General features: G+C 27.0%; 1 protein-coding gene across 5 annotated transcripts in view; it reads left to right on the top strand.

Moving 5' to 3' along the window:
• LOC411365 (beta-1,4-N-acetylgalactosaminyltransferase bre-4) overlaps positions 1-9,189 on the top strand; it is a 99,904-nt gene extending 90,715 nt beyond the window's left edge. For 4 of the 5 annotated variants that reach the window (XM_006557256.3, XM_006557255.3, XM_016911241.2 and 1 more), the window contains 3 exons: positions 5,976-6,159; positions 7,051-7,269; positions 8,059-8,390. In XM_006557256.3, coding sequence (XP_006557319.1) covers positions 5,976-6,159; positions 7,051-7,269; positions 8,059-8,197 — 542 coding nt within the window. In that variant the 3' untranslated portion in view covers positions 8,198-8,390. Of the gene's footprint in view, positions 1-5,975; positions 6,160-7,050; positions 7,270-8,058 lie in introns of all 5 variants that reach the window. The other variant, XM_006557254.2, reaches the window with a different exon arrangement.
• Positions 9,190-12,508: the final 3,319 nt, after the last annotated feature.

The raw sequence follows: 12,508 nt of genomic DNA, 5'->3' as shown, positions 1-12,508 counted from the left end.
TTTTTACGTGAAATGTACGCACGATTTATCACTCGGACTCGTATATCTCCTCTCAGATATTTGGACAATTTTTTCTGCCTGGTTATCTCACAGATTTCAGTTACTAGCATTAAATGAAACGTTTCGTTTGGGCCTTAACGGATTAATTCGTTACGTGGCGATATTCGGCAACGATACAACGCCGATGGCCGATAAGCTGCATTTCGTATTTCACGAGAATCGCGATTAATGGCAGCAACCGATCTCTCGATACTACTGTGCACGCCTCGAAAAACTATTGCTGGATATCACGACCTTCCAAAAATGGCGATAACGTTTTAGATAGAGCTGTTGATGTGTGAGATAAACGTAACATAGTGGTGTACTTGAATGAAGTGGAATTGAAATTTATTTCTTATATGACTTTAAATTCTGAATCTGAGTTGAAAAATAAAAGTTAAAATAACGATGAGTTTTAAAATGCTAGTAGAATTTTTTTCTGCTGATACAATTATATTGGTGTAGTTATTTTTTTCAAGTACTTTATTTGAATATTCCAACATCTCATTAGATATTCTTGTAATTACAAATGAAAAATAAATGACTCTCATAATTACATAAAAATTCATGAAGATGTTAACGCAATAATCCCATGGAATTTTTTAAAGAGTCGATTTAAGATATAAAAATACAAAAATTGGTGTACAAAAGACCAATTGATATTAAACTTATAAGCAATTGAAATTTACATTACAACAAAGATAATAAGAAAAATCCTATGTAATATAAATTGCTCATATGAATAATAAATAATCTTCAATCGATATTTTTGCATATCAACCAATTCTTTTTTCTTTTTTATGGACTCTCTCTCTTCCAACGAATTTAATTTAATCTATGTGTTATTTACTTCTACGCATCTTTCTATGCAACTGAAATAGAATTGAAGACAATAAAAAAAAAATCCTTACTTTTACTCATCTCCATTAATCCAGGTGTTACGTCAACTCTCGAGATAAGTTCGTTTCTTTGGAATACTCGGTTGATAACAATAGCTGTACGTAAATGAGACTAAAGCCTAATCGCAAAGACGAGAGAGAAGCTGTTGCCGCCACGTGCCGCATTGCGGTATCAATGGCACAAGATTCGAGAGATGTCTCAATTTGCCACGGCAAAATGAATGTATGCCCGTTATCGATGCTGCGCATGACTTGTACACGTTGCTTTGTACGGATTTAATTTCAATGCCTTAAATATTCCTTTGTAATTCGAGCCCTAGTTTCTTCGTCTTCTTTTCTCTCTCTCTCTCTTTCCCTCCCTTTATGACCGAGTCGCGGTTATTATCGGAACGAGGAAATTAATTCGCTGGTGTTTCTGTGATTCCCCTTCGCTTAGATCATCGTGACGTAAAAGAGATTAACGCGCGCGATTCACTCGACGTCGCGTCACTGAAATTCCTTGTCGTGAAAGCCCGGGGAAAAGATTTGAAACGACGAATGACGTGGCATTGTGATCTAGCTGTTGATATATTCGTGGAATATACTAAGAATTTGATTCGATCGAAATAAAGGAACTGTAAATATGTCGGTTGAGGCTTGTTTATTAAGTTGTAAATTAAGTTTAAATTAATTATGTGAAGAGAGATGAAGATTAAGTGAGTAATTTTTGTTTTTGTCACACTGTTCTTAGTTCTAATACAAATTGCTTATGATTTGATAAATAAATTGATTGTTTTTTGTTTTTTTAAAATTAACTTCAAAGATTTTCCAGGAATATACCCTGTGATATAAAAAAATTGAGTATCTATATCCTTAATAGGAAATGAAAGAATTGTGTAAAAAAGAATCTGTTAATTTTCAAATTTAGAAATCTTACAAAAGTTTTGAATTGTTAATTTTTTTTTTATTTTTACTATATTATAATATTTTTTAATTTTATATTATAAATTTTAAAGGCTAAAATAAACACAAAAGTATATATAAATGTCTGTTAAGATTTATTTATTGAAAATTTATTTGTAAATAATTGAAATTTATATTTGAAAAAACACAAGAGATTTGTTTAAATTTTCATCTAATTTAAACTTAAATTGTTTATATCTTATTAAATAAGCCTCAAGCGATATTTTTTTTATTTGTTTTAATCTCTAATACTCTTTAAAAATTGATATATTCACAAATATACTCACAATATTCTGTAATAAATAAATGTTCAATTTTTAATGCTTTGTTACTCTGTTATAAAAAAAAGTCCCAGATGAAATTAAAAAAAAATATATAAAAAAAAGTTGAAACTTTGAGGATTAATTTCACTTTCTCAAAGAGATTTTCTGCTTTCTGTATGCACATAATCCATTATCCTTTGCTTCCAAATTTTTTATTGAAATAGTACTTTTTCTGAAACACAACTTTTGTTAAAAATTTACTTATAAAACAATATATTGATTTTATAATTCACAATATATTAACTTATACAATTTTGTTCCAACTTATTATCTCTATAAGTTTTTAATTTATTTCCAATTCTTAAAAAATCAGAATAAAACTATTTTTTAAAAAATCTCTATTTTTAGTTAATAACTTCTTATTTATTTTAATATAATTGCATTATATTTTATACGAATCAGACTAATTCTTTTTACTGAAAGCCCATTGGTAATTTCCATGATAATAAAGATTGTGTTTGTTTTTTTAATTTTCCATTTTATTCCATTGGAAGAAAAGAAGAAAAAATATTATAAAAAAGACTCGCGATTCATAAACCGTTGGATAACACTTTTATAAAGCGACATAAAATATATTATTTTTCAGTTAAGAAATAGTAATATTTTTTTTTTTTGCCGTCGTTGTATCCATAGAATCGAATCACATTAATAATCTTCTTTGTCGATTCGAAGAACGCGAGCATCCAAGCGAATCGAATCGAGTTTATTGATTAGTGGTCTTCCATTAAACAATCCAATCGTCTCGAGGACGCGAACTTCGTTTTGCAAGTCTGTCTAGTCGATAAAACTTGAAGGTTGAAGAATTTTCTTTATGATAATAAATACAAAGATTTCATTTACATTTATAACCATAGATCAGCTGTTGTCATAGAGCAATGAATTTTAATATGAATTTTAATGGATTTTATCATCTTTAGTTTTCAATATATTGAGAGTGTTAGTGATGATGAATTACTAAAAGAATACAATTGAAGAAATAGAAGAAAAAATAGTTTGAGCAATGTACAAAAAGTCGATCAACGAAGTTTAATTTGGTGATTTCAGACAATTTTGCAACAATTTTCTTTCGTTTTTTCTTTATTAATGAATTATTAATAAAAAAAAAACACTAACCAATCATAGACTACATAATGATGGATATACATAGTTGTATATATACATGGATATACATATAAATTATATAAAAGTCAATGTATTGTTTGTTTAACTTGCGAGTAGCACATACCCAACACTACCATAGCGACTCGACAAAATTACGCGCTCTACGATTGGCCGAAACGAAAATTTTTCCAAAGGGAAAAGTTGTTCGAAATCACCTCAGCAATCACTCAATTAAACCTTACAAGGTTTTGAAATATCCTGTATATTTATTTAATAAGAGATCTGAGATTATTCATTTGGATATTCATTTAATTTAAACTCGAATAATTTGCTTAATCAACATTTCATTACAATATTGGCAAAATTAACGATTAACGAATGGATTGATAATTAGTAATTACGATAAGTAATTAAGATAAATATTTATAAGTAATAATTAAAGTAAGATTTAATTGTTGATATTTTAAATAATATTCAATTGAAAATGAAAATAAATTAATGATAAAATCTTTAATACTACAAAGTAGAACGAAATTTTAAATGTTTAAAATGCTCTGTCATTCTATTATGAAAAAAAAAAATAATAATTGCATTCAAAATATAAGAAAAATGTTAAAATTTTGATTTCACTTATATTAAAGAAATTTCTTTCATATGTAATTTAATAAATGTTTTATTAAAATGTAAACAAATTTTCATTAAAATCACAATTTCCTTATAATAAATAATATTCAATATTTTCGTGGAAAAACTGCATCTGAAATATCGGGCAGGAGTCGATTGGTTTCATTGTACGATTTTCATAACACGAAAAAATAGTGCGAAGATTATCGACAGCAAGGCGTCTCGTTCTTGAGAATAGCTCCTCTTTAACCACGACCCTACATTTTTTCCCATTTGACACGATCTCGTGCGTTACGTTGTTCTCTGATTGACCCAGATGCATCGATATATCGCACGTGTATATGCGCGACACGAAAACTATCTATACTTAACGTATATACCAATTTAGGTGTGTGCACATCTTCGTCCAGTTGGATATTTGCATATGAAATACTCCATTGAATTTGTTTTTTTGTGAAATGGGTGAAAAAAAAGTACTTCTTAAGGTAAATAATTCCTTAAAATAAAAGAGGAGATCTTTTAAAAAATTGCTTGCCAATTTAAACCTCTTTGAACTTTTGTTGAAACATTTTTTTGATAAATTTAATAGTATTATTCAGTTAAAGATAAACAGACTGTAGAAATATTAATTGATCAGAGATGATAAAATAAAAATTATATTGCATTGTAAAAAGTTAGGAATGTAAATAGTATAAAAAAATAAGTTTCTATATTATAAAAAATTAAAAATAAATATGTGAAATAATAATTGGTTATTGTTAATGATTTATATCTAATGTATGTGATGAAGAATTTGTTTTATATTTTGATCTTATAATATTGATCTTTTTTATTTTTTAATAATTTATACTGAAAAGAATCTACTTTTAAATTATTCAAAATAAATTTTCAAATCATTAATTAAATGCATAATATAATAATCGATATAAAATATAATATCTTTTTTTAAAATAAATACATAAAAAATAATCCAATTAATGGAAATATTTAGAATTTTTAATTCTATTTTTTTTAATGTATCATTTTGAAAATAAAATAATATATTTTAATAATACTATGGATCTTTTTTTTATAACTCAAGAAGAAAGAAATATATTCATATTATTAATTATTTATAAATTAAAATTTTAATAATTTAATTCCTTAATTATAGACAAAAATTCATATGGATTATTAAAGTTTACAACATAATACAACATAATAATAGTTTTTCTGATAATACAACTGCAAATTTTTTCTTTCTCACTATTCTTATTTCTCTATTTATAAATTGCTTCACAATGGTATATTCACCATTCTATTTTTTTTCTTTTTCTTTAAAACTATTATTATAATAAATTTTCCCTTTCTTTTTTATTCCAGATAGCGATTATTAGTTCATTTAATGTTTCCCAGTTTACAAAAATAATAATATATTTTACTATAATATATAACTTTTTCAAAAATCTTCCAAACAATTAAATATAAATATTTGATATACAAAAAAGAATTAATATTTATATATTAAAACAAAATTTTAAAAAAATATTCTTAAACTAATCAATTAAAAACGATTTACTAAAATATCCTTTTATTAAAAAAAATCCTCCAAACGAAACTATCAACACTCTTGAAAATCATAACCCACAGATTAAAACTCTTATGTCTTAAAATTTGGGTAAAGATGTCGAGGTATCGATAAAAGAAATATATACATACAAAAGATTGAGGAGTATGTGTGTATCAATGATTTTGCTTGCTTGCGTGCATCTGCAAATTGTTGAAAGAGTAGTGAAACGAGTGTAGGGTTGAAGATAGAGCTTACGGCCTACTTTTTCTGCCAGTTTCTCGAGTCTCCTCGAGGCTCCCTGTAAAGAGATAAGATGTGAAACTTTTGATCGAGGTACGCTTAGTCTTCAACCGTGTCCTCTATTCCAACATACACAAGAAGTAAATAGAATATATATCACGAGGAAAAAAATTCATGATATTCGCCTGAGATTCATTCAAAATTCTCTACTTTACCTTTGCCAAACGATCGATCGAGTAACTCTTGTTTGTTTTCCAGGTAGCGACGCTTTCAATCGCGCGATGCTCATGAACGTAGGATACGTGGAAGCCTTGAAGGAACGACCTTTCGACTGTTTCATTTTTCACGATGTCGACCTACTTCCTGAAAACGATAGAAATCTGTACACGTGTCCGGAGCAACCGAGGCACATGTCTGTCGCTGTGGATAAATTCAATTATAGGTGGGATATTAAATCAATAATTGATTCGACTAATTTCAACTAAGATTGTTCTCAAAATTTTAAAACCTTCGCAATTTTGGATTATATAGTTATTATTGCTTCATTACTCCATTACATGATTCATATTTGAAATAAAAGAAGAAACATGCATAAGAGAGATATATTTAAATTTATTTATTTTTTTTTTATCAAGATCATTTGATCTTTCTTCTATTTATGTTCAAATAAATTACGTGTATTGAATGTCAGTGAAAAACTTATTATATTAACTAGTTATAGTATAGTTAAAATAAATATTAGAAGACTATATTAGATTATATATTAGATATATATAGATTATATATAGATAATATTAGATTATAGTTAAAATAAATATAGAAATTACTAAGTTGATTTACATTTTTATAATTTAAAAGGTTTTTATCTAAAACATATATCAATATACATTTTACATTATAAAATACAAAACTTTCTTATTTTTACTTTTATTGATTCGACATTTGTTTCTTTCACCAATTTATGAAAAATCATACCAAATCTATATATACCATTTAAAATATTACTTAAAATATTTTTAATTTAAAACATAAATTAAATAATTTTATTGAAAGAAATATAATACATATATATATTCAATTTAATAATAATAATAATAATCATATTAAAATATATAAAAATAAAAAAGTATCAAAGTAATTGTACTCACCATAACTTTTCTATAATTCTAATAATTCTAATAATTATGATAAGTTTCAATAGCTAAATGTTATTAAAATAATATTCCTATTGGACGCAGCTTTTATCTGTAAATCCTTAGTAATAGCAAAATTGCAAATTCATTCTCATTTGAAAATGGCTATGAATACATACCATCATTATTGTTCCACATAGGTTACCATATGCCGATTTATTTGGCGGCGTATCAGCAGTGTCACGCGAACAGTTTCGACTGGTAAACGGATTCAGCAATGTATTCTGGGGTTGGGGTGGCGAGGACGACGACATGGCGAACCGAATCAAAGCGCACGGTCTTCATATCTCTCGATATCCAGCGAATGTGGCACGGTATAAAATGCTTACGCACAAGAAGGAAAGGGCTAATCCAAAGAGGTGAATTATTCAGTCATTTTGTGTTTCTTAAACTTTTATTTTAAGGGATACAACATTTTTTAGCTTTATTTTTAGTTATTTTTTTTTTTAATGATAATTAAAAACATTTGATGAATATAGTCTGAAAAAAAATAAACTTAATTTCAGAACTTACAAGTTCTATTACAGAACTTCAAGAGTTATGCATGTGTGAATTAAGAATCATTTTGAAATAAACAAGATAAATGTCACTGATGCTGATTTCATTGATCAAAATTCCCCAATATTTATTATTTTAATAAATAGCACTTATTAATATTTATTAATAAAAATGTTGATTGAATATTATCAATTAATACTTTTGGTATTTTATGTTTATGATGAAATTCAATATTAGTATGATTATTTTGACTGCCATGATTCCATAATCTGTTCAATTTTTCATAATGTTGTTAATTATAAATTACAGAATGTAATAATAATTATAAATTACAGAATTTAAGAGAATTAATTTAAATGATAGAATGAGGTAAATTAAAATCTAGTGTACAATTAAAACTGAAACACAATTAAATATTATATGGATAAATATTATATCCATGGTGATCAAAATAACTCATAAAATATAATTTTTATAATTACTAATACACTATTAATATGATAGATTCTTGAAAATATTTTCAAACTTAATTCATCGAATAGAATAAATGAAATACAAAAATAAATAAGAAACTTTCTATCTCTTAAAATGAAATTTAATCATTTCTTGTTATATGTAAACATAATTTTATAATTGTTCAATTCCCGCAGATACGAGTATCTAAAAACAGGTAAAAAAAGATTTGCCACGGATGGGCTGAGCAATCTTCAATACGAGCTGGTCGATAAACAAAAGCCAAAATTGTACACGTGGCTCTTGGTGAAGTTGACACCTCCGCAACCTAGCTGATGGCTATCTTGGATCGGATAACGAACCGAAGAGATCGAAATAAAAGCTTAAAAAAAACACCCTTTCGATTTTTAACGCGAAATATCGTGATGTAAAATGAAGAATTTACACTGTACGTATCGCAGAACGTATTCGAGAACGTTGCGGAGAATTTCTCAAAGAAAGGAAGAAAAATAACATGCAAAAAAAAAAAGGAAACGACATTTTTCCTCCGAGTTCCAAGAACTTGTGAAAATGTCGAAAGAAATGTCGGCGTTCCAGCCAGCTTTAGGATACTGACGAGTTGTTTCTCTCGTGATTTCTCGTCGATGACGAGCGAGAGAGACGTTGTTACGTGATATATTTTTATTCCTTGTATTTTTTTATCGCAACGATAGGCTAAAAATCATGTAAAACGTAGCATATGAGCTAACGTGCCAAAGGAGAGTGATATATGCGCGTGCGTGTATGCATGTATCGCGTGTTATGTGTATATGCGTGTATGTGTGTGTGTATATGCTGCGCGTGATCAAGAGACAAGTAAAAAAAAAAAAAAAAAAAAAAAAGAAAGCGAACGTGTAAAGAGAAATGGGAGAAAAAACTTCGCCAATCCTTTCTGTATTCTGCTATCATCATAGTTAGTACATTTGTATATCCATATGTACACACCTATGTACATACGTACGAACTGAACTATAGCAGCTCGAGGCTTCCTCGGTCGTGTTACAACGTGAAACAGTGGCAGTCCGAGTTTCCGGTTGAACGCCGCATATCTAGGACAGCTTTGTAACCGACGTTTCAGCCCACAATCGTAGTTGGCTTCCTTCGAGTACTGTAGCAGTGTTTGCGCTATTTTTCCTATTGAACAGAAATATATTGTATTAATTTTTTATTTTCGACATCCCGACGCGGCATCGTTTCAATTGTGATTTGCGAAAAGATAAATTGGGTTGGTGAAAAAGTAGTGTTAATTTTGTGAGTACAATAAATCAATTTACTATGATTATTATTAATTATATCCATAGTTTTTAAATTATTGGAATTTTGTATAAATATTATAAAATTGTTATGTGGTTTATCAATAAGTGTTATTTTTTATTTTTTTTTTCTTCTGTACTTTCCAAAATATTTATAGAAAATTTATGTATATTGATCATTCTGTCATTTACTAAATGATATTGTTTTGTAATTTGAAATTCGATTTTGATATTAACATGTATTTAATTCTCAATTTGTTTTAAAAAAATATTTTTTTCAAAAACTTTTTTTAAGTTTGTATTATTTGAACGATTAAAAATAAAAATTGTCTTATTTTATGTCTTAATTACTACAATAATATTAATCTGCATTTATTTCTATGCTTGGATTAAAGTAGAGAATATAATATAATACATATATATAATACAATAAATAATGCGTATAATATAATTTATTAAAAAAGTTAAAAATTAATATAACTTTTTCAATTTCATTAACGTTTCAAAAATATTTAATTTATGTTTAACATTCTATATTTATAAATTAACTTATCATAAACAATAATATTATGAACTATTTAAAATTTCTTATTTTAACATCAAAAACATGACTTTCCCACCAACCTAATGAAAATGTATTAAAAAATAAATTTTGCTCGCTTTGCAATTATTGCAAAATTAAATTTCTAATTTTAAGTGATCAGATATTCAATTTATTCGATATAATCGATCTCGAAGCTCATGTTTTCGCTTTTACAGACCTGATATGGTACGTTAAGTACCTCTTAACGATTATTGTTATCAATAAATATTCGATACCACATAAAAAGCCTATTCGTAAAAAAAAGCTATAGAATCATATTTCAAATTCATAACAAATATTTGCGACTTGCAATGGTAAAAAATAAAAAAGGAATCCTATCTTGATCAATAACATGTTTTAACATGTTAACCGTTCAAAATAGAAAGAAATCACACAAACAATGCTGCCCTCTTTAGTTAAAATCTCTTATCTAATATTTCGAAAATTTTAAAGAAATTTTTATCATTTTATTTTTTTATGTTTAATGCAACAAAAAAAAATATATATTTCTACAAATATTATATTTTCTAAATTTACATAAAAAATAAAAGACTTTTGAAACTTCATATATTTTAACATGTCTTAAAAGAAAAGATTGTCGGATATATTATCTTAACTATAGAGGGCAGAATGATTTCGAGCACGAACCAAAGGAAGCTTATTTTCGTAAGATTCATATAGACGGGAGATTAATTATTAGGTTACGCTGGTTAATTATGTCGCGAAAAGTTTATTTCTGTAGTAGGGGCTTGCGTAATCGTGTAGACGGACGTGCAACGGAAACGGTACTTAAGCGTGTAACGTGAACTAATGTTGGAACCCCGCGTGTTCGAGAGCACTTGTCGTTAGCACTTTATATAGGTTTCTTCGAAATATCTTGAAACTTACATTTACACATTTACATTTCACACACACATACCATACATATACACATTATAGACGCATAAACACGACACACACACACACATGATACAACACACGATGCCAAACCGATTCGCGCGGGCTTGAGAACATGCGATCATGCATAATTGATCAACAAAACGGCACAAAAAAAGAATGTGATTTATAAATTTTTCAAACTGTTATGATCTCGTTTTTCAAATTTCAATATGAAAATAATTGCCAAGTAAAAGAAAAAAGAAGAAATGGAAGAGAAAGAAAAAGAAGCATGTAAAATGTGTTGCATCCTGCTCAAAAATTATAACATAAATAAATAAAAAAAAAAGTGAAAGGTTGATATTTATCTTTTTTTATATTTGTTAAAAGCAACATTACCAAAAGTTTGAAATGACTAACATGTTCCATAAACTTCAAGCAACTTTAAGAAATAAATAGGTTAGAAAATTTTCTCATCAAAAATAGATTTAAATAAATCAAATTATTCATATCTGTTATTTTAATTTCCGATTAATAGCAAAATTAGAAGAAAATAGAATGTGAAAAAAGAAACGACTTCATATAATTTCAAATTTTTGACTGGTGATATATGTTTGACAGTTTCGATCAGGATGCAAATCATTATATAGTATTTTAATCGAATGAAGACACATAAACATATCATACATAACATAAAATACGCGGTTGGATCGCGTTACGTCACGTTCGATCATTTAGATTCGATTGTTTAAAAGATTAAGAAATAAGAGTACGGGCTGTGAATAATGCACTTTCCTTATGGAGTCAGAAATCTCACGAAACCAAATACGAGGACGAGCATGATAGAATAACATATTTAAATATATTCTTTGCGTGCTATCTCACATCGATAGAATAAAACATTGGATATTAAAAGAGCAAGTTTCGGAAATTAATACATACACGCACACACACACATACGGTCCTTTATACACTCAGTAAGTATCCTTTAATCGTTGCTGCTACTGATCAAGTTTCAAGCAGTGTTACACTACTGAAGTGATCGACATTGCTCGTTTTCATGGTTATCAAATATCGAACGCTCTTCCCTCTACCGTGTTCTTATTACAGTGACTTGCATTTATATTCAGACATCATAGTATGCAAGAAATTATTGCTCCATATATATGTTTTTAATAGTGTTATTAAATTGATTATTTTTATAATATTAGAACAGTCTTCAAAGTTAATAGAAATAAAAATTTTAATTTAATCTTGTGTAGACAACTATATTTTTTTTTAATTTCATAAATCTTTAGTCAAGCTGTTTTTTTCTAAATTTCTTAAATAAAAGAAAATTTTTCAGTTTCATTTAAGACAAAAAAATTTCATTTAAAATTTTCTCTCTATTCTTAGATTATTCAACTCAGATTATTTATAGAGGTTTAATAAACACGTAATTTTTATGCAATAAAATTTAAGCGATAAAATTTAAAATCACAAAAATATTGGAACACAACAATTGCCTCGCTGGTTAAATTTTTAGCCAATTTACAATGCTTATATAAATATAAAATTTATACAACTTGTTCATTATCCGAATATTTTTATGATATTAAATTTTATTATTATTTAATTTATTATACAAAAAACTATATGTATTAAATAAATGAAATTTAATTTATTTTCTATGTATAATATTGACTAATATGAGTATTTCAATTTATTAAAAGATAATCGATTCAATAACGCTATTTTTAAACAAATGTACTCACTGTATACTGAACAAACTTATTAAAATTGATGAAATTTAAAGAAGAATGATATATAAGTAAACATCGCAAGTCGAAGAGATTTCTTTATAATAAGAATATCGTACCAGATATTACCATTATCGAATAATCGATAATATATTAA

Source organism: Apis mellifera, linkage group LG3 (assembly GCF_003254395.2).
Source record: "Apis mellifera strain DH4 linkage group LG3, Amel_HAv3.1, whole genome shotgun sequence".
Lineage (NCBI taxonomy): Eukaryota > Metazoa > Arthropoda > Insecta > Hymenoptera > Apidae > Apis > Apis mellifera.
The sequence above is the reverse complement of the archived record's forward strand: the minus strand, read 5'-3'. Positions and strand labels throughout refer to the sequence as shown.